The following is a 24,879-nucleotide window of genomic DNA, read 5'->3' as shown; positions in this document are numbered from 1 at the left end:
CAAATGTTGCTATTTTTTTCCGTTGAACGCGAAAAATTTTTAATATTAAAAATTATTTTAAAATTCATCATCACACTAAAGAATAAATATTATATAATTTCATAAATATTTTAAAATTTGAGTATTCTGTTCTAAAAAGAAAATTCTAAATAGAAAACTAATAGTAAACCGTGAAATATTTGACCTGAATAAGTGAAAAAATATAGAATTAAACTTAATTTAATAGGTAACAATTCAATACATAATTCATAATTTAACAATATTCATATTAGGCTATTGTACGTACGCTAAGTACGTTTTTTGACTATTACATTTCACTTAAACAATAAGCATAAATAAAAATAAATCATTAAAAAATATATGGCAATAAGGTCAACGACTTAGGAATATTTGTTTTTTAATTATTCTATAAAATCAGATACTAAATAATATATTTAATACTTAATATGAAAATATTTAAAAATATATATATATAAGTTGTAATTGAATCAGCATACGACAATAGCCGGTCTTTATCACATATGCATTTCTTTAAACGTTTTACCAAGCATTCTTTTCCTCAGAAATTTAAGACTAACAACAAATTTTTATATTAGTATGTCTTATGCCTGAAGGTGAAAACAAATGTATCGTTATCATAAGACATATTAATGATCTTATTTTTCGTTCTAAATGGGGAAGACTATGTAGAAATTAATTGAATAACATTTACATAACTATAAAAATTCAATCTTATGGTATGGCATAATTAACACATTATGTAAGATGTAAGCTATACAACTAATCAGATTAAAATAAAAAATAAAACTATCTTAGGTATATTTTTAACAATTTAATTTTCAACAAATTAATAAAATTTTAAATAATAATAATTATTACAACATTATAATATTAATTTTTATAATAAAAGACATAAATTCTAGTTATTTTTGATTAGATATATTTTTTGTTCAAGTTAACAAATTATAATAAATTATGATAAAGAAATATAATAATATTGATTTTGATATTTCACAGCCTTATTTTTTTTTTTAAATCCAAAATAATAGGTATATTTAAATAGTTAAATATACTTATTTATTCAAATACATAGAAATATACATATTTGTTAAAAAATATAGAATTGAATGACAAATTTAATATTTTCTATAAAATTATATAAAACAGTTAAATGCAAGTCTTAATTAAATCTTTTTTAACATAGGTAAATTAAGAATTTCTGGTATTTCTATATCTTCCAGTCTTATATTAGATGGATGAAATGGAAATGTGATTGGGTAAAGATACTTAGTATCCATTAATAATTTTTCCTAAAACACAATAAAGATAGCATGATTATTGGTTATTGGTAATTTTTCAAATATATGAAGCTATTAAATACACAGGTGAACTAAAAAATTGTTATGGAAAATATTTTTATCTTGTTCAAAAATATTTATATTAAGTCATTTAAATATATATCTTGATAATAAACTTGAATTTTCTTTAGAACCATTTCATAAGACTAAAGAGTGACCTCATAACATGTGTCCTCTGAAAATTAAATCAAGTATTAAAATTACCTTATCTTGACATTCTGGCCGTTCTTCCAATTTGTCTTTAACTTTCCTAATGAAATCCATAGAAATACGTTCTTCACAATCATCAGTAGGCTTAAATGATGTCAGAAGTTTAATAATCTAAAAAATGAAAAATGTTTGAGTAAATTATTTATTTATTTATTTTTTTTTTTTATCAATTATCCCGCGGCAACTTAGGCCATTGGGAAGGGGGTGGTACTGTAGGTTTATGGAACGGTAAGGTGTGTTACACGTGGGTGAGTTTTTGGCAGAATTTTTATTGGGGCACCCGTAGGTTTCTGCCATGCCACAGAGCCCTGTATGGCGGCACTTGTTCTTCGGACACCGCAACTTGCCAGGAGAAAAATGTTGCCCGATGGTTGAGGATCAAACCCGGTCTGGCTGAGCCACAGCCGACACGTTAGACCGCTCGGCCACCTCGTCCCATATAATTTATTTTATTGTAACCCAAGGCATGTTGCCGAAAGTAAATTTGTGTTAATGAAAAAAAAATTATTTTATTTTTGAAATGCAAACTAATTATTAGTATACAGTGTTATGCGAGGATTTACCCATTGCGATATCTCTTGAAATAATGGAGATATCAAAATTCTGGTTTTGTAATAAGATTCGCAAGGATAAGAACTAAAATTATTTTATATTTAAAAGTTTAAGTAAAAAATATTTTTTTTTATTTAATTATTTCCAAAAAAATTAACTATAGCCATTTTATAGTTGATTTTTCTGAAAATATTGACGTTTCAAAATTTTACTTTCAATAATTTCCTGATTTTTCAGAAAAATTGTGAATTAAATACTGCATACATTAATATGCATATTAAATATCGGACATTTACTTTATTCTATTTTTAAATTATATTCCCTATTTAATTTTTTTATTCACAAAGTATTTATATAATAAAAATTAAAGAAACATAATAATAATAAATATTAGACTTTAAAATTATCCAACAGGCAATGATAAATAATACATAATTAAGAACATAAATACTTACTTGATTTGCATTCATTTTATCACACATTTCACATATACTGTTGACATCATCTTCAGTTTTTCTTGCTTGTAATAGCTGTGATGCTTGAATAATTGGCAATAATGTGTTAACAATATCTTGCGGCTATGCAAAATATTAATAATACATATTATAATTTAAGGCAAATAATTAATAAGAATAATAAACTATTTACATAAAGTATTTTATCTCTTATCCATTGTTCAATATGTGATAAATTGAATCGAATTTGCATCCCTTTAGCCCAGTAACTTAAATCTTTACGCAGTAATAAATTATTTAATGCAGTGGCACACATGAAATAGTAAAGCTAAAATCACAATTTACAAATTTGCATTACTTTTTGTCCAAATATATGATAAAAAAAAAAAATTACTTGTTTAAATATTTGTACAATAACTTCTTGGTCAATTTCATGAACCAACAATTGGCTGTACATAGTATTTAATTCATTTTCCAAAGTAAGTGTGGTGGGACTAGAGAGTGATTGATTTGATTTTAATGAACCTAAACTACGTCTCATGTTTCTACCAATATCAATGCCAAGCGAGTCATGCTCTAATAAAGCTGGAACTATTAATGTTCTTATCCTCTCTTGCATTTTGATTACTAAATCCTATAATAAAGTATTCAACAAAACAACATTGCTTAAGTAAAAATTTTTAAAGTTGATGATTAAAAAAAATAAATCTATATAATATTATAATTCTATTATTATAATTATTTTTATTTAATCAAGAACTATATATTTATCAGAACATTAGATGTTATGGTATCCAATCATAAACTTGTTTTTTTTTTTTTTTTAATTTGCTTATTCAACTTTATTACTTGATAAAGTATTACAGCATGGTCGCAAAACACTTGACGATAATCAGCTAAATCAAAATTTTGTAGTACTTGAGAGTTTTGCTTAGATGTGTTATCATTAGCAAAGGCTGGTTCTCCACTATATTGTTTAAGAATATGTACTAGTCTCATTGTGTTTGAAAGCCATAAAATCATAGTGTCTTGATTTTGACGTTTTTTTACTTTTTGAAGGTTTTTTGCCACATTTGTTAAAAATAATCCAATCTAATTAGTAATCAATAGCAACATTTTTACACTTTAATCAGAAAAAAAGTACTTTACACATCAAAATACTTACTCTTTTCTCTTCTTTCGCAAAATCATAGTAACGGATACACATGAACAAAATATATGCAGGTAAACCTGGTAATAACTTCAATGCGGTTTCAGGTCTTAATTCTATATTACATAATACAATTTAAGATAATGCATTTATTTAAAATCTTGATAAATTACCAATAATTAAATTTCTGGCTACAACTGGATCATCTTCTACGGAGCATTCAAACATTCCCATGAATTCTGAGCGATTTTTTTTTTTAGCTATGACTGTTCCGTCATTGTTAGAAATAGTTGTACTATTAGCAAAATGTTCATTGTCTAATGCTACATCTACATATGTACACAAATATCAAACAAAATAAAATAAATAAGTTATTTAAAAAGTTAATTATATAATTTTACCAAAATTAATAGTTGAATTTTCTTTTCCTTCTATCAACATATCGTTTCGCAATGCCACATATTTTCGTAGGAGTTCATCATATTTTTGTTGCAATTTCTAAATACATAAATAATATAGCAATTATTAAATAAAATAAAAAGTTACTAACAGAAAAAACAATAAAAAGTAATCATTTTTCAGTTTTTAATTTAATATAAATATTTAATTAATATATATTACTATATCAGGTACAACTTTATAATATTATGTTTGTCCTTACTAAATTATCATAATTAAGTTTATTCATATCTGATTGCAAAATAGCATCACTTTGTGGATTCTTATCATACTCCATAACTAAAAGTTCTTGTTGTTTTTCATTCTCATCAAGTAACTTAACAAGTTGACAGGACATGTTTTCTTTTTCTTCTTTCCATTTTTCTTTCTCTGTTTGGAACTCATCTAATATATGACTGTCATAGAATTAATATTAAATACAAAAAATTTCTTTTAATTATATATAGTTATATTTTGAAAAAAAACAAACTAAAACACTTAATACCGATTAATAGCTTTTTGAGCATCCATTGCTTGATTCAATTCTCTATCTTCAGTTAAGGATGAAGTTGTTGTTTCATAGTCAACAATCTTACGCAATGATTCAGCTGTACTGTCAAGACGGATTTGTAATTTAACACATTCTGATTTTTTTTTGAATAATTCATCTTGCAATGTTTCTAATTGTCCTAAATAAATAAAAATTTTTATTTTTATAAAAATTCAATTTTAGTTATGAATCCTAAAATGAAGAATTGGTTACGAGAAAAGACACGAGTTCTTTGTTTGACTATTATGCATTTATTGACTTGAAATGTTTAAATTACAGGAACATCTAATTTGACTATAAATGTAAAATAATAATAATAATAATAATAACAATAAAATAAATAATAATAAATAAAAATTCAAATACGAAGAAAAGCTTCGTCAGTCAAGGGAATAATAAGTAAAATTGGATTAAATTGAATATAAATTTGAAAATTTTTCGATATTTACGGGTTAAATCATCAGCGACGATGAAATTATTGTTGTCTGATGATGCTGCTGCTTCACGGAGTGAATTTAAGTTTTGTCGCAATAAGTTATTTTGTTCTTTTAACCGAGAAATCTAAAATTGTATAATATTCTTCGTACAACATATTCATTATTGTTTTTATTTATATAGTCTAGCAAATACTTACATCATTATCATTAGAGTCATCTCGGATTAATTTATCATTTTCTATTCTTTTTAATAACATATCTTTTTCCATCTGAACGGTTTTTAAAGTTTTTTGAAGTTTTAGAAAATCACCACTTTCCAAATTGTTCTGTAAAATATAGTATGTTTTGTAATCATTATGGATTGAAAATAGACAGTAGTTACTCAGAACCATTCTTTGAATTATACACAATTAGGGGAAGAAAATGTATTAATGAAAAAAACCGCTTACTCACACAGTCTCAACGAAACATCAAAACAATAATCAAATTCTAAAGGAAATTGAAAAGATAAATACACTCCTATTTAATATCTTGTATTTTGTTATACATAGGAATGATTTTTTTTTTTTTTTTGTCATTTATGATGTTTTATTGGAAAGATGGTGATTTATATTATTATTGCATATTATCCAAAATATTAAATTCAAACACAATATCTACAACATTGAATCATTTAAAAAAATAGATGTTGATTTTATAGAAATAATCTAATATTTATATATTTATATTTTATCAATTATAGATAGGTAATATCAACCTTTTCATCCATAAAAATTTAAATCAACTTTGAACTAGTAACTTACACTTTTAACACCTTTGGTTGAATACCCATTTTCTTGGTAAGATGGAAAACTCAAATCAAATTTATTACGATTGAAATTATCGCTGGAAGCATTAATTTCTTGTTGTTCAAACATTTCTAATTTTTCTTCAATTGAACGTTTTTCTGATAACAACTTTTGATATTTACTCTTCTCTGCTTCAATTTCATCTTGAAATTTTAAAACTTCACTGTCAAATTTAGTTTTCCAACCCTCTGAAATAAAATTTAAGCATGAATTTCAAAATTTAGCATACAAGTTAAGCCACAGCTAGTATAGTGTAATGTTAAACTTTAATGTCTTTTGAGGTACAAATAAATACAGATTCTTAATTTATATCATGTTAATATTATAATAATGTAAGTAATAGGCAATTTTTCATTAGTATAGCAGTATCATTGACTGATGTTCTCTATGTCAACTTTCAAAAATAATATATTAAATACAAATGCTACTGTAGTAAACTGGTTACCTATGCCTCTCTCCTCATCATCACTAATTAAGGTATAAGCTATAACATATACAACATACCTTGAATTTCTTTTAAATTTTTTTCATTTTCTTGTTTTAAAAGTAATATATTCGATTCTAATGTTGCAATAACTTTTTGTGCTTCTAAAAGGTTTTGTTCAGCATTTGTACACTTTTTATTATAGGATTCAAGCATGTTCTCGGTAATTTTCTTCTGTGATTCATAATCTTTTTGTAAAGTATTAAATTTAGTTTGAATTTGCTGTGCATGTTTTTTGGCAATATTTAATTCTGAAGTAATTTGTTTTTGCTCAACTAATTTTTGCTTAGTTTCAAGTAGTTCAGTCTGTAATGACTTAGTAGAAGACAATTGGTTGTTCTAAAAAAATTTAATAATATTATTGGTTCTGTTACTTATTTTAAATTTTAAATTCTATAAATATTAGGACGCACATAAAAAACAATAAAAATATTTTACTTACATATTATTTAGTTTTATTTATTTTAAGGAGGGATAATCATTTAAGCAAAATTATTATCAAATTTATCCATTTTTAGAAATTATATAAAAAAATGCAACACAACGGTTTTATTTTTCAGTTATCTGATATTATATGAAATTATGTGCTAGGAAAGCAGTGTTTTAAGAAATTTGAAAAAAAAACACGTATAATTTTCATTTAAATTAGCCCCCAAATTGATTACTAATAAAAACATTTTTTTTTAACATATGATGCTGTCCCATAGGTAAGGTCTTCAATTTTCTTGTGGCCAGTGGCCAAGGAAAATTTTATTTTTATAAATTGATACAATATGATCATTAATTTCTAACTAGTTGTATCGGATGTTTAGTACCTTTGTGACACATGAATAAGATGAGCAAATCTTATATTAGTCCATGCTCAGTCTGCTCAGGTTTTAAGGCACGTCCACACTATGCCACACTTCATTTTACCACTTGGCTCTCTTTGATCCTAACCGACAGTCGACGGATACAACTTGGCATGCCAGTTGGCAAGACTTTGCCAAATGGCACGTGCCAACAAAAAGTCCACATCACCCTTGGCATAGTGTGGATGCGCCTTTAGAGCTATACGGTGAAGAAGTAGCTGAATTTTTGGACTCAATTGTGACAGGTGATGAAACTTAGGTCTACCACTTTACGCCAGAATCAAAACAACAGTCAATGGAGTGGAGACATTAATTTTTCCAAAAAAAAATAGTGACTCAATCTGCCAGAAAAAATTATGGTGACCGTCTTCTGAGACAGGAAAGGCATCCTTCTCATCAAATTTATGCAAACAGGGACCACCATTAATTTGGCATCGTATTGTGTGATGCTTAAAAAATTGCATCAAACCTAAAATACCAATGACCCGAAATGCTAACAAAGGGAGTGCGTCTTTTGCATGATAATGCTTGATCTCACGTAGTACCCAACATAAAAGTTCTTTTGGATAAGTTTGGTTACGAAATTCTACCCCCCCCCCCCTACAGCCTAAACCTTGCCACATTGGACTATCACTTGTTTATCAACTTAAATATATTAGAGGTAAAAGACTGAATTCAGACGAAAAAGTGAAGGAGTACTTGAAAAAAGAGGTGGATGGAATGTTCTATGATGCTGGCTTACAAAAGCTTCCAGATCGACAACAAAAGTGTCATGATATGAACAACGATTATGTCAAAAAATAATTTTAAATAGCATATGATCACTTTTAAATTTTTTATAATTATGGAGACTTTACTTTTGGGATAAGCCTCGAATTTCAATAATTTATAAAATTAATTAATACTTTAAAATAAATAAAAAAACTTACCAATTCTGTTATTTTTTGTTGCATCATATAAATCTTGTTTTCTAAGCCTTTATTTAACTTAGTCACATGAGCTACTGATCGGGCTTCTTTCTTTAATGTTTTTAGGCATCTTCTTGCAAACCATCTTCGAATGCAGCACTGGACTTTAATAATTTTATCTAATGTATCCTGATATTGACGATAACATAACCACATTCGAACTATTGATTGAATACGCACAGCCTACATATCCAATATATTATTATAAGGGTAAAGTTTTTATTAATTAGAAGTACCATTGATTGTATAAACCATAGATCACTGAGTGATTATTTGATGGAAAATAAATAACTCTCGTTAAATGGCAATAAAAATCAATTACAATTCTACTGACACAAGAGGAGATTATTTGCCTTTTTACAGCGGCCACCAAGTACTACATCATGTTTAAACTTGTCTATGAACATACGGTAACTGTCATGCAGTACGCCACCAACAAATCATTCATGGTTTGTGTAATCAATGAAAATATATTGCATAACATACTAATACTAAAATAATTACTTACAGCATTATTTCGCTTTAATTCTAAAGTGAATTTTCTAGCTTTGTAGCCACGATAATACCGTTGCAAAATAAGTATTGCAGCTTGTAACTGTAAATAGTTTTTACGACATAACCACATCCGTACAACCTTCTGAATTTTAGTAGCAGCTTTAGTTCTCCGTAAATGTGTAGCTAATCTATTCAATTAATTTAAATAATAATAATTGTAACAAAATAATCCGAATTAACTTTATTACCGTCTATCTAGGACACCTCTTCCATATCGCTGAATTAATAATGCGCTATTTCTAATTTGTGTATATTTTTTTTGGCATATGTATCTTCGCCAAGTTTTTTGAATATATATGCTACAATCTTTACGTCTATCAGCACGTTTTCTTTCTAAGTATGCGACTTGACCAGCTCTGAAGAATATTTTTGAATTACCATATTTATAGTTGTCTTCAGTCTGTAAAATTTTATGTTTATTAAGCCGTTTAAAGAATTTTGAGGTTAATATCATGTAAATATACTTTAATATGTTCTTCAACAATTCGTTGACAAGTCAATTTAGGATCATCTCTATTAATTTTCTTTGACTTCAATAATACACGATATCTTAAGAAGAAATCTACATAGGTCCATCTAAAATATTTATAATTTAATAATTAAATAAATAAGAAAAAGTATCTGAAGAATATGTTTTACCTAGAAGGAAAGCCAGCTGCACTAATACGTATTGTTTCTAATACACCACATGCTCGCAATTGATCAACAGCTCGTTGATGGTCAAACACAAATGGTAACTTGTTATCATTTGGTTTAATACACCTTATATAATGTGGAGTAGTATCATTGAGTGTGGCCATGAGGGCATTAAGTGAATCTCTAAACTGTGAACCCACCTTAAAAAAAAAATTTTTTTAATAAATTTTTTTTTATCATAATTATAGATTAATGTTATCTTAACATACTGTTTTCTTATTTTGCTTAGTATGTGTAGGTGAACCTATGGTAGCACAGATTGGTCTCATAGGGGTTAACATTCGAGATTTTGAAGTTGCTCCAATTGTGGCTGATTTTGGAGTTGTGAGAGTATTGGATTTACGATCTGAGATACTAAGCTTACGATCAATTGAATTCTCTACCATAAATATTGTACGTAACATAGCATTTTTCCCATTTCTTAATACATTAACCTAAAATAAATATGTATAGTTAAATTAAAAATTTGTAGATAGAATATTAAATATAATTATTTATTTGAAAATACACACTTGATCTTCAAAAACAGTATCTTTATTTTTATCCAAAAAACCGTCAGAAAAATATTCAACATCACCAGCAAAATGTTTGATTGTGAAAGCGCTTCCAGCTTTAAAAAAAAAAATAATACATAATGTAATCAAGTTTTAAAATTGTAATGCATATTTACATACCAAATTTAGGTTTTGAAAACCTATCCCATTTTATGCATTTGGTATAAAGTTTTTGTGTCCAAGATGCATCTGATCCTTGAGGCATCTAAAATATTGATAAATATTTAGTTAATATAATTTAATCATATTATGTAATAAACTAACAAATAAATAATAAATAGCTTACTCGACATTCTTCATCAAGAAGATCAAGTATACCTAACTTAGATTCTATAAGATCAATGCAAGGTTGGTTATCATAAAAATCAATGAACTTCCATTCAATTCCTTCTTTTCCGTATTCTTCTTGTTCAAGTTTGAATACATGCTAATAAGACACAGTTTAATTTTCAAAACAAACAAAGAATATAATTTTTTTTAATAAAACTCACTAAATTAAATTGTTGTTGAAGTTTTTCATTAGCATAATTGATGCAAAATTGTTCAAAGCTGTTTAGTTCAAACATTTCAAAACCATAAATGTCCAAGACACCAATTATTGGACAATTAGTCTACAGTTAAAATTAAATAAATAAGTATTAAATAATAATAATTGATAATGATAGAATTGGTTATTCTAATTCAACAAACCGATGGCGAAGTTTCACACATTGTTCTATTCATTATTGATATCAGCCATTGAAATAATGAAGCATAAATGTGTTTCGCTAAAGCATCACGGGCTCCAATTGCCTAAAAACAAATTTACAAGCATTTAAATGGTGCCTCGACCGTTTATATGTATAAATATTATATTAAAAAGTAATTTAAGTGAGTGAGTGAGTCATAAATACATGATTTCCTTCTTCAAAAATAATCATGTATTTAAATAACAAGCTGTATCGCAAACATTTAATGTGCTTAAGGTATAGGTTGTTTTTTGCTTTGAGTAAAAAAATTGTTATTTTCACCTCATCTGCAGTCATTGGTTTTTCATAAGTTTCTTTCATGCTAACGATTCTACGATAACATAGCCATTTTTGAAGTTCTACTTTGTTGATTTCTAGTAAAGTTGAAACAATTTGTAAACTTGGATCTTCCAACTAAATTAAGAAAATAGTCAAATTATGTAATCTTTAAATCAGTCAAATCTAAATGTCATAAGTAAAAACTAACCGATATGTAGCATGAATCACTATCTCCAGGATTTTTTTGATTTTTGTCAGAAATTTCAATATTACCTAAATGTAAAATACTTGCTAATACTTTCCACATAAGATCTTGGTCTTCCTGGGAAAACCCTAATGTATTAAGAGCATTGACTGTTTCAAAAAAATTTTGACGATCGTTATCACTACTAGGTTGAGAAGCCAAATAAACATATTCTTCCGAATCACCTAATATCCAAAATAAAATAAAAAAATTAGTATTTATTTCCTATATTTCTGGTATTTATTTAGCATATAATATGTTAAATTTGCACTAATAATTCACCTAGTTGTAAATGAGGGAATGTTTCACGAGAAGAGCATAATTGATAAAATATATGATAATTCCGTTCGTCGACTGCTTGGTGTACAACACGAGACTTTTCAAGAAGATAAGTTCGCATACTGGCTCCTGTTATGTGATTCTGATCATCAAAATGAAGTTCAATATACTTTCCGAAACGAGATGAATTATCATTTCTAGTTGTTTTGGCATTTCCAATAGCCTAAAAGTGTAATATTTATAAAAGGTTGAACTTTGAATACATTTTTTTTTTAAATTACCTCCATGATAGGACTAGAAGCTAAAACTTTCTTCTCAACTTGAGTTTCAGTTTCAGACCCACTAATAGTAGCAAAATATCTCATCGCATACTTAGCAGAGACTGTTTTACCTGCTCCCGATTCACCAGAAACTATTATACTCTGGTTATTGTTTTCTCTAAAAAAAAATATTTATTAAAACATAATAATAACACACCACAATATTTTATTTACTGTCTTACATCTCCATTTTATTAAATGCTTGTTCTGCAACAGCAAATACATGGGGATCTAAACTTCCCATTGTTTGACCTCTGTATGCCATCATTGTATCAATACCGTAAATGTCAAGATCTTTATAAGGGTTGATAGCAACTAAGACAATACCTAATCATAAAAGATTATACATTTAAGATTTAGTATTAGACAATAAAATGATGAAATTGTTTTAAAGCAATTCATGTTTACCACAATAAGTGTAAATAGCATGACTTTGAACAAATCTACAATATAAATTGTAAAGAATAGCTGGTTCATGTAGATATGATAATGAAGTCAGATCATTTTCTCCTAGAAGTATATCAGGATTCTGAAGTGGTGGAAGTTCTTCATCTGAAGAAATTTTAATAACTTGTTCATCTCTGGATTTAATTTTTCTAACTGTTAATTTATGTCCATCATATGCCTCTATTATCTCTGCTGTTTGCCATACTTCTGAATGGCAAGGAATCCAGATTTTTGTACCCTAAAAACAGTGAATACAATTTATGACTTATGTTGAGATTTTTTAAATTTAATTTAAATTTATAACCCATGGAAATATTTGTATCCTTTAAAGAGTATAGTTTGTATTATGTAATTTTAGATAAGTTAGTTTAACTTGTAATAATCAACCAGTCATAATCATAATGTATGCCAATTTATTTTAATATCAAAAACTCATATGACTGTAAATTAACAAGTATTATATCTGTGTCGAAATCTTAATTTCATAATAATAGTGGTAATTGATACTGAGACAGTGAGACTGTATATATGGCGCACGAAGATATCATTTTCAATATTTGTTGAAAATCTAAGTTAATCAGCTTCATACAGCATAAGATCATAGATTGATTATGGCAGGAGAGAGATTGGTTGGAGGGTCGTTAAAAATGAAATAATATACGATATACCATAATAATGTATTAAAAATCACTTCAAAATATGTATAAAAAAAGTAAACTATATTATCGATACCACGATATTATCCCATATCAACAAAGATTACTCTCATAATAAAACATCAAATAGGACCCTCCGATCTAACAATGTATAACGATGGGACCCTCGATACATCCGTGCGCAATTATTATTGTTATTGGTCGTCAAGGTCACGTCTTCTTTACATAATCGATTATTTTATACATTATTACATAATTTATTGTATCTAATCTGTAAAGATAACCAAACGACCAAGAAACAAATGATTAGAAAAATTATTACAACGTTTAATTTTTGTCGAAATCATTGACTTCAAACAACAATGTAATGTTGCGTACACGAAAAATTCCCTAACTATTACAATGTTTGCACATGACGTGAGCGCGTGTAACGGAGTGAATAGGGAGGGGATCTTAGCATCCCCACTCGTTATAGCATCTGCTTATTTAATTTTAACATGATCAGCTGGCTAATACCAAAATTATAAAAATTAAGACTGTTTAACAATATTACTATCACTATTTTAATGTGCATAATTACAATTGTATTTACCTAGTAGATACTAGATATGCTATGTAAATCTTTAATACTAATTCTTATACAATATGTTATTCTTGTATGAGTCTATTATTAGGTATATACATCGCATTATATAATATTACTAATATTACCATTGATTAACTATACATTCATATTTAATCAATGATTTTACTATGTTAAACAACAAAGTAGTATTTTAAAAACGATGATGCAATATGATTTTATAATAACAACTTAACAGAAAATAGTAGACATGCAGCTGGTCCAATATTTTGGTATTGTAGGTAATTTCAAAATATTTACAATAGTGAAAGAAAATTATGATAAATTTGAATCTTAAATTTGTATCTATACCTTATGAACAATTTCTTCATATTATATTTTTTTTTATACAATTATTGTATATCACCTTAATTATTGAAATTTATAAACCACCGCATTATACCATTACTACTTCTTACTTACTGGTTGTTTTTCAGTCAAAACATATTTTTTGTTAAAGATGTAGCAATCGAATGTGTGTTTGCAATACAATTTCATATAGAACTAATGTATGAAAAAAAAACTATAAAATAATCGATGCAAAAGTAAAAAACTAGTTGATGCTAACGCCTACTCAATATCTCGTGTATTAATTAATATTTATATAACTATTTTTTATGTATAAAATAATTCACATCATGATATTGCGTTAACTTAATATCCATCAACAAAAGTCTCATTTATATTAAATTTAATAAGTAAAACCTCTCCTCGGAACCTAAAAAAACAGCAGAAAACGTATACATCGATTAGGGGTGCGACAACTAAGAGGTAATTTGCTTATTATTGCGACAAAAGGTTGGAATTATGGTGTACTAATTAGTATCAACATTTTAATTCATCGAAAAGCGTTAATAAGAATAGTAATATCTAATCACAAAAAGCATAAATTATTTACAATTTAAAAGAAAATATTATAAACCTAGACTAGTATAACAAAAAACTGAAAAATACGTAAAAATCATTGCCCTAGTTATAAATTAGGTAAATACTATATAAGTAATAAATTCATTATTATATGATATTCCAAATAATGATATCTTTAGCGGTTGTGACAGTCGTAATTCCTAAAGCGCAAGACCATTATCGCGTGGGTATTAAAAAATATAATATCAACACCTATAACATTGAACAATAGTCAATATCTAAAATTATTCAAATGCATTGGTTCCAAAATGTATTAAATGTTTTCAATTGTTTTCAGCAAACATTAAAGCTTTTTTTCAAAGTAATAAATAATTTTTTAATTTCCACTTTTTTCGATTTGTGATTATTATGTAATGGTGTTTATAATAAGAACGAATATATATGTAATATATGTAAATAGGTACAGTCATGAGTCAATCGTCATAAAAAACTTAATATGCAACATCTAATTTCTAGCTTCATAGTTTACGAGAAAATTTTTATTTTTTTAGTATATTTTATATCATATATAGCATTTATACGACTACGTATAAAACATAATAATTACTCTTATTTCCAATATTTTCAAAAATAAAAATCGTACATAGTTAATGATAAATTAATTATTGCAATATTAAATTAATTATATAATAATAATAAGGTAAACATAATACTATATACACACAGGTAAGCAAGTTACTCTTGCATGCCCAAGTTTTATACGCGTCTAAAAAACAGTCATTTGTAATCGTGCGGACAGAACGGCTTGTTAATTATTATCATATTTGTATATATAAGTAGGTTCAATAATGACCAATAGAGTAATGGAAAAATTAGCATTTTATAGTGTATAAATTAACACAAGATCGTATTATTTTGAATTCAAGCCAAAAATATTTATTACGTAGTATATACGATATACAACATGGTTATATAACCAAAAATGGTTTATAAGCAGGTTTATTATAATTTACAACGAAAGTAAAACCTTTAACTAGTTCAAGTATCTGCGTAATAAATATTATATAGGTTTATGGCAAAATCATCAAAACCTCGTGCTATGCGTTCTTGTTTAATAGATTATAATAATATTAAAGTCTGCCTTAATACTTGGATGATTGGTGGAAATAAATAATGAAATCGTCTTTATCTTAATATTTGTAGTCACATAATAAAATTATAATTTATAATGTATATATATCACTAACGAACAAAACATATGACACAATGTGCTGCTAAATCAATATACATAGATTTTAAACGGTAAGTGGACACCCCCCACCCACGAATTTTTTGGGTGTAGTATAACGTATAAGATGATACATTTTTTGTTAGGGATATTTAAATATTTTCCTCTAACCAATTGGCCATTTTTAAAGTTAATTTATTAATATGAAATAATTTTTTTTTGTATAATGCCTCATTTTATCTAAAGACCGATTAACTCAATTTTATTTAGAAAATCTTTTGGATATTAAATTTATTTAAAATTATAAATTTACTTAATGTTATTTAAATGCAATTTATTTTCTTCATTTTTATTTTAATAACAATTTTTATTGTTCTAAGTAAACAATGATATATGTATAGGTATCTATAATTTATGATAGTTATGAAAATGTTTGCTTTTTATTTACTATTTAGACAACGGGCAAAACAAATTGTATACCTATCAAATAAATAAAATAAATAATAAACTTTTTTTTAAAAGGAGGGGATGAAATGATTTGTTTTTAACGGACAACGGTGTATAATAATACTGTGCCTACTTATTGAATTTACTATTTCGCAATATTATACCTATTTATTATAAGCATCGCCACAATGGATTCTTCTGTTTCTTTAATTTACCAAACATTATGTTTGATTTAGCACTCTTCGCGGATTCACAAGTAGTTGTTTTATAAGACAAATATTACACGACGTTAAAATATGGCCAATATGGGACACGAGCTTTACAATCGAAGGAAACAATGTCGTCTGGTCGTATTATATATTTTATATTGAATTCTGCTGACTGCAGTGTTCTTATTATAGTACAAAGAACAATATTACTGACATATCCTTTATCACTTAATATTGATTTGTATTCAACGACTCGTATACGATTACAGCACGAAGAGAATTTTCAACACAGCTGGTATTATGTTATGATATATTAATCCAGACAGATTGGAGGAAATTTAAGCTAGTATTTAATATTTTGCTTAGATCATGTGTGTTTTACATGTCATATCGACGTAGGCACACGTCTACCGAAGGGATAATCGTTAGAAAAATAACAGCATGAGTATAAATTATGTCAAGTATACCTCCTCTGCAGCTATTGCAGTAATGTATTTATTATTAAGTACTTAACGATTTTGACCAATGCGTAAATAACAGGTATATTTAGAATCGGTATAGGCATGATCATATACTGCACAATATAGTCTATATACAGTGTCCTAGAAAGTTCACACGCAAACTTTCAAACCTATATAGAAAAAATAAGATAAATAGTCATAATTGTAAATACTATGTAAACATATAATCAACATTTGTAAATTTATGACATTGTAAAAATACTCGGTGTATTGACACAATCAAATTAATAAAAAATAAAAAAAAGACGCTGGGCAGCGGTAGTTTTAATATTGTCGATTTGTTGCTACTCTTTCATACGGGGTAATCAACATTTAAAAAATGTAGATTCGAAAAAATAAATATCGAAAAAAGCAACAGTCCGAATAGGCGTGGTAGTACGTCGAGAAACCATATAAAATACGCAACATAATGGGTTTCCGTGAAACATGAAAATTAAAAAAAAAACATGCAATAATATAAAAACCTAATATTTATACCTGATACCTATGTATACCTGCCAACGGACTTTAGAATCCACCGGCCTTGGCCTGTGCGATGCGCTTAACATAATATTATATTTAAAATACATTATAACATACTCGTCTGCATAATAATATTTTAAATCACCTATATATTGTGACGACGATGATGTACCCCATACGGGAATGTCGTTTTAAACGTTACGCAACTACTTTATATAATACAATAATACAAATAAAATGCTCATCTTGGCATGGAGATGTTTGTTATAGGCTATCGTTGAGGTAGTAACATATAAATTATAAAATACTATAATATATGTATCGCATTGTTTGCAGACTTACGATAGTGTAGCAAGTCTTGTATTCTGGTGCGGATTTCCAATATTGAAAACGGCGGACGAGTTCATCGTTTAGTGGTTTCGACGATAAGTATTTTCTCGGAGTCATAATCATGAATTAGATGGCAAAGGTACGCACAACACGCGGACAGGAGATTTTTTATTATCAAATCAATATAATATATATATATATTGCATTATTGCCGAAGAAGATTTTATATTTAATCAATTTTTGACCAAGGAAAATTAAAGAAATTATTTTTATGAATTGTTAAATTAATTTTTTCTAGGTAGGTATATACTAGGTAGGTTGTTATGTAAGTGTTCTATGTAAACGAAATTATTTATTTCGACGAATTAATTCTTCATAAAATGTAGGAACACACACCGCGTGACGATAGATTTGTGCAGCTTGAATACTTCTGATGTTTTTCCATAGAGAAAAAACTTAACGATTGTGTTACCGAAATTTGCACATATCGAGTTAAATTTATAATAAAACAAAAAAATAATAAACATCGATACAATAAATAGATTTTGTAATTAAAATATTATTTTACGTACAAAAAATACCGAACTAGAACCGACAACAAACGCACGCTATGTTTGTAATAATTGTTTGACGATACTAGATTATGTAGTTAGAAAATTCAATATGCGTTGGGTTAACCGTGTTTAACCGACATGCAAAATACAAGTGCACTTATTCGGATTCCGTGTTTTACATAATGCTATTCTACAGTTTTTGTTTAACTGCAAATACATCCTCCAGAAATAAAGACTGGAAGAATATTTTATATACCATCGTAGTCGATGATTAAAGTTATTTTAATTATATCTTAGGTTGATTAATCATCAATCGTTAAATCGATTAACATTGCACAATGTTGTGTACAGGAAATCGAAAATTTGCATAGAACGTGAAAAGTTCGATCGCGTAAAATATTAATTTAACAATTTATAGGTTCACTTTTATGACATTGATTCTTCTTTAGGTGTGTAGTTTAAAAAAAATTTCATAGTGACAATTCATTACTAGACAAAAAAAATTATTAATAAATTATAATTCACTGCAAACACTGAACTACGGAATACAACTAAATTATTATTTTACATTTTTAATTTGAACCTAATTAAATACTCCAAATGGATCAAATTAACAAAAATGTATATAAGAGTAAATTACGTATTTTACGAATTGTTTCGCTATTACAAAATTACAATATTCATCTAGTATGAAAAAAAAAATGAATTACAACAAAAGTTGTGTTAAAATAATAAAAATACACCGTACACGAATAAAATTTATTTTTTAGGTGTTCACTATTTTTAAAACGAATTTCCATTACATATTGACGAACATAGAATGACTGAAAAGAACACACTCACCGATAACTTGCCGTTTACATTTGTAAAAATGTGTATGTTTTTAGGTGTACGTATCTCCGTGGCAGGGGAAGTAGGTACAACCAAATTTATACTCCCTCCATACCACTCATACCCATATCAGATGTAGGTAGTTCTTTATGATCATAAATATTATGATTTTTTTCCCATTACATAAATTACTATAATAATATGCATATTATTAACTGCATTAAAGATTTAGTTTAGTGATTTGTATAATTATATCTATTAGATATATGGTCTATTATTATATATGATATCAGATTCATTTACTGTTCTATATATATCAACTTTAAAAATAAAAATATGTTAAATATATAATTTAGTAATCAGGCAGTATGTTATTAATTATAATCCAATAATAAAGTTAGTATTGAAGTAGTGTCACTGGATGCCCATTTCTATCATACCTACATTCCTTGTACATAATATTCTAAAATTTACTTATTGTAACAATTGAATACAGAATGTAAATATATTTGTTTTTTGTCAATAAAAATAATTTCAAAAAAATTAGAGGAATTGATAAAATAAACATATGGCGTAAATTAAAAAAAAAAATATATAGGTACTCCATTATAGCAAAAATGCATATATTTTTTACTTAATAAAATAACATCATTTGAATTTATTCAATATTTTAGCTAAAAATTCATCCCCCCTCCATTAAGTCATCTATAGCAGATTTATATATCAGGAACTATAATTTATATCTTTAAATTGGGGTGGATAATTTTTTTATCACTGTATTTATTCAGCATTTTATATAGTTTAAATAAGACTTTTTGCACAATATATTAATAATCAAGGTACACAATAATTTACAATGGAATTACGGTTACGTTAGGCTTATCCAATAACATTTTAATTGGAGATCACTTTCAAACCTAGCTAATGAGTAATGACATATTGTTCTAGGTGAAATAATTAACACATTTACTACAATGATAGATAATTTATGTTTATCAAATTAAATATTAATATGATATAAAAATAAGGTGTTTAATTTTTTTTTATTAATGATATTGTGAATAATAGTATTAACTATTTTTAATTTTAGCATTCTCAAAATGTAAACTCTAGTTGTGTCACTGTCAACCAGAATAAATATAAATTTAGCTTTATTAAAACACTACTCCTACTTTTTACAATATATCAATACAATAATTATTACAAGTCAGTGTAATTATATTTATTTAAATTATCATCAATATTAAAGTTTGCATTAAAATTAATTTTACATTACATCCAGAGTTATATCATTTATTTATTTAAATTAATAAAATTGATCAATAAACTTTATTTTTATCTTTAACATTTTTTTACTTGTGAATAAAAATAAATAAATTGCTTGTATTAAGTTTGTATTTTAACCATAAGAACATACGTTGAATTTAAGAAAATTTATTTTAATTTTATAACAATAAATTACTAAGAAATAATAATTAATAGGTGAAGGTTAATGAAGATTCTAATAAGTGACAAAAGGCACTTTATATTTGTTAGACACCATACTGTATATACTTCATGTAGAAACCATAACCAAAATCATACAAAACTATGTACCTACTTTACTTCAAAACTAATGAAAACATTTTTGATTCAATACCAAGCTGTACATAAATATTTTGACGAGTATTTTGATAAGTTTCAAATTAAATGATTTAGCATTAGCTCTTAAATTTAATTAACAATTTTTTTTTTATTATTATCAAAATATTATAAGAGCTTTTTTTAAGAACATTTTAACTTGATTTCTTATTACTGTGTTAACAATATTCATTGAATAATATAATATATTCTCTGTTGAACACAGTTTGAACTTAAGGAATAAGTCATGGATCATAAATACTCTAACAATTGATTAATATATTGTAACACCCTTTAACAGTATGGTCATAAAATAATTATTAATCTTTATATTTAGATCCACTCTATTGAAATCTATATTAATTTTTATATTATAGGCCTAATGAAACAAATACCAAAGGAATAGTATTTTTCCCTGACCCATTTTACTATATAGCTTTTACTACCAATTGATATTTAACACAGATAAAGTTATATTTTTGCTATACAGCAATTTACAAAGAAGTAATTTTAATGTTCAATATTCTATAACTGATACGTAAAATTAAAAAGCGCATAAATATACCACATTTAGTATGATTTTCTCCTGTTTATCAATCAATTCAAACCAATACATACATTGAAAACATTTAATTAGGTATAATTAAAAATGTGGTTTTGGCAAGTCATACTGTATTGAAGCAACGGTATTTTACAAAATATATACATTAAATAAAACAGACCATAACCATAAGTTCTTATACAAGTAATAGATAAGTGTATTAACCCTTTTTATTTAATTTAAATATTACTGCATAAAATATTTACTTACCAAGGCATATAGATTTTTATGATTTTGAATATCCATGATTGATTTTTCTATAACACACAATTAATAAATCTAATTAATAATTAACATATAATATTACAAAAATGTTATTTAATATAAAAACACAATACAACAAATGTTTGTAATTAAAACCATTCTTCATTGTATATTTGTATGTATTATAACATGCAATGACAATAAATTGTCAATAAGTATGAAATCTATACACTTATGTCATTTTAGTATTCTAATATAAAATAATATTTTCTTTTAATCATACACTGCGACAGCAGAATTTAACTAATCAATAATCATCCATCCCGTGATATTAAATTAGACTATTTTTTTTTATAGTTATAAATGCTTATTAATTAGACGTGCACATGTATATAACATGTACATACATAATTGGTATATGGTATATATGGGATATCATGATGATATTGAAACATGTTTATAACAATTCAGTTGAATTAGTTCTTGAAGTGGTGTAGTCAAAACAGATTTTTGTGTGTTTAAACACCCGGCTCATTGTCTTCCCCCCTAATAAATGTAATATCACTAATATGTATATAATAAATATATATCATGTGTCTTGATGAGGTGCAGTCATACAATTTTAATCTGCTGAAACGCACTGAGTATACATACCGGCTGCAGTTACTAGCTCCCGGATGGATGACCACTTGGGATTTTTAGCAACATACCCTTGCCTCACATATACAAACACGTGTTACAACTCTACCAAAAAATACACAAAAATAAACCCCAGCGTAATACCCCAGACCCAATTGCCATTGTTGCCTAGGGTTCTCCCTACATAAAAAAAAAATACATAAATATTAATTTTAAAAAAACTTTGTTTTTTTATACTTAAACCACCCCTCTTAATTAATCCTAGCAACACCACTGGTACCTATATTCTGTCCAGTGAGATAAGACACCATAGTCTGACAAAAATCGATTCTTAAGGACTAGCATGTTCTCTAGCAGAATAATGAACAAAGTATAAATATATGGAGGTCCATATAAAGGACATTTAATGCAAAAATATACAAGTACAATAATAATCAAGATAATATACATTGATTCATAATTTTAATACCTATGATTTACCTACCGTGATTTACTATATTTTTAAACCACAATAAAAAAGCACAATGCCTTACTATGCATAAATATTGTGTGCATTGTAATAATATAATAATAAGTATAATGATACTTATGAAAACATAATAATTTACATAACAGGTACCTACTTGATGACTTATAAAATATATTATACATAATTTTTATAGATTTATTATCATATAGTAACCAATCTGTTGTTGGAAATAATATAAATATTTAAACTAAATAGTTAGGTACTTAATTTATGAAAAACATGCATAATGTCTCATTATCTATATACCTAGTAGAATCATGACTGAACTTCTAATACAGACCTAATTACTATGAAATCTTATATTACAAATAGGAAACCTACCTATAAATATAAGCAATAACACAACTGATAATAAATTCCTGACCTTATAGTTTTTAATTATTTCATAGTGTTCAATGTACATAAACTGTGATAATAAAATAAAATATCTCGTAAAATATATATATGTATGTTTAATTGTTTATTCCTATCTACATTATTTCAAAACATCAAATACCTATAAAATACAAGTAATTTTACAATTTGGCAACTATGATTAAAAAAAAACTATTGGGTACTTAATATTAATATTACATTATAATTTATAATTGAACCTTAAATATTCTTACAGTTAAATTAATTATTATCAACCAATCAGTTATTTTTTATCATGTTACCTACCAAATTAAAAAAAAATTCAATAACTATTTTAAAAATATAAAAAGACAGTAGTGACATATTTATCATCCAAATCTTCAAATTACACACGTTTTAAGGATTGTCAATGTAATAATAATTTTAAAGGTAATCAACTGAAGTCTGAAACAGAGATAAAGATAATTCAATAGTCCTAATACTTTAATTGATACTTAAGTACGTTGTTTATATCTAGGTACTTAAACTTATTATATTATTATCCATTCTATTTACCACGTACCTATTTATAAAGAAAAACTAGTTTCTATAGATCGTTTGAGAAGCAATTAGTATTGAAATATTGATTTCGAGAGTAAAAACCGATCATTAAAAAGTTTAAAAATAAACGGGATAATATAATTAATATTTAAATATATAAGCGCATATTAAAATCAATTTATTGGAGATTTGAGAACATTTAACCTTATTTGGCGAACACTGTATCACAAGACCTCGACAACGACGATAAAGAAAAGAACAAAATGAAAATATTCTTGACTTTCGTTCTGGACAAGCCGTCGTCCACGCGGAAGACAACCGCCGAGGATGAGAGAGGGGAGAGAAATCAAAACAACATAAAAAAAAAACTTAAATTCATCTAATCAACAAATAAAAATTATTATAGTACAAATTTAACGGATTTCAGCAGACTTGCCTTGCTTACGAGATGTCATCGGCTTGAATAATTCGTTTATGGAATTTGGAGAACTAATAATTTTGCCATCGAATGACAGACACGAGTCAATAATAATTTCGCAACGAATTTTACGAGCTTTCGACGCACTAACTCGAACGGTCAAATGCAAAACGATATTATCAGAACGCGTTTGACGTCTCGCTGACAAACAACACACACTATACAGTACACAGTCGGCGCGCAAATGAAAATATAAATAATACTGTACGAAAAAAACCTTATCACGGTCGCTGTACGATCGGATGTTGTGTGCACTGTGCGACTGATCGATAACGAACGGTTAGATGTTAGCTACAGATTTAAGGAAACGGAACTTGTTGAATACGTCTTGAACCATTTTAGTGGTTGCGGCACTCAGCACGACGACGGTCGACGACTGACGATGGCGCTCGGCAGTCGGCACAACTCGGGCCTTGGTATTCTCAATTCTGCTATCCGCCATCGGGTCATCGTTCATTGCATCAGTAGTCACTAGTCACTGAGTAGTCAGTACCGTACCACCCATAGAGTACTTTATTACCCTTACTCAATGGTACCACCACACACTATAGTCGTGAGTCGTGACTAGCGAATCCGGATTACTATAAAAAATATTAAGCGTACAATGTGCTGCACGATCGCCATGATGATTTAAATTAATCAACATGAACATCTTAACCTGATAATAATATAGGTAGGTATTATCGTTTGGATTTCGAGTTATTCTTATTAAATAAATTAAATTGCGTCAGCACATTCAGGGAACTCTGATGGGTATACCTTCTATTTCCGGTAATAGGAAAAA

The 24,879-nt window shown here is 26.9% G+C and overlaps 1 protein-coding gene across 4 annotated transcripts; it reads right to left on the bottom strand.

Annotated features, from left to right (window-relative positions):
- Nucleotides 1-203: 203 nt before the first annotated feature.
- didum (dilute class unconventional myosin) lies at nucleotides 204-24,357 on the bottom strand. Of its 4 annotated transcripts, none has more exons than XM_015519073.2 (34): nucleotides 24,054-24,357; nucleotides 21,562-21,608; nucleotides 12,365-12,641; nucleotides 12,139-12,283; nucleotides 11,918-12,074; nucleotides 11,640-11,859; nucleotides 11,322-11,542; nucleotides 11,117-11,248; nucleotides 10,797-10,898; nucleotides 10,598-10,717; nucleotides 10,393-10,533; nucleotides 10,227-10,311; nucleotides 10,065-10,162; nucleotides 9,762-9,986; nucleotides 9,496-9,692; nucleotides 9,321-9,432; nucleotides 9,045-9,256; nucleotides 8,810-8,984; nucleotides 8,263-8,484; nucleotides 6,503-6,821; nucleotides 5,954-6,186; nucleotides 5,348-5,476; nucleotides 5,163-5,274; nucleotides 4,669-4,852; nucleotides 4,387-4,579; nucleotides 4,127-4,223; nucleotides 3,899-4,054; nucleotides 3,741-3,841; nucleotides 3,425-3,667; nucleotides 2,970-3,209; nucleotides 2,769-2,903; nucleotides 2,576-2,698; nucleotides 1,563-1,679; nucleotides 204-1,310 (listed from the first exon to the last, which is right to left on the bottom strand). In XM_015519073.2, exons 1-34 carry the CDS (start codon nucleotides 24,070-24,072, stop codon nucleotides 1,185-1,187), a joined length of 5,415 nt encoding a protein of 1,804 aa, XP_015374559.2. In that variant the 5' UTR covers nucleotides 24,073-24,357; the 3' UTR covers nucleotides 204-1,184. The 4 variants fall into 4 exon arrangements, with proteins under 4 accessions (XP_015374559.2, XP_015374560.2, XP_015374557.2 ...); XM_015519074.2 differs by lacking the exon at nucleotides 24,054-24,357 and adding an exon at nucleotides 23,640-23,916; XM_015519071.2 differs by lacking the exons at nucleotides 21,562-21,608; nucleotides 24,054-24,357 and adding an exon at nucleotides 17,758-18,737.
- Nucleotides 24,358-24,879: the final 522 nt, after the last annotated feature.

Source organism: Diuraphis noxia, unplaced genomic scaffold (genome assembly GCF_037042655.1).
Source record: "Diuraphis noxia isolate RWA-SAM2 unplaced genomic scaffold, SU_Dnox_SAM2 contig0003, whole genome shotgun sequence".
Lineage (NCBI taxonomy): Eukaryota > Metazoa > Arthropoda > Insecta > Hemiptera > Aphididae > Diuraphis > Diuraphis noxia.
This window is presented reverse-complemented; position numbering and strand designations above follow the sequence as displayed.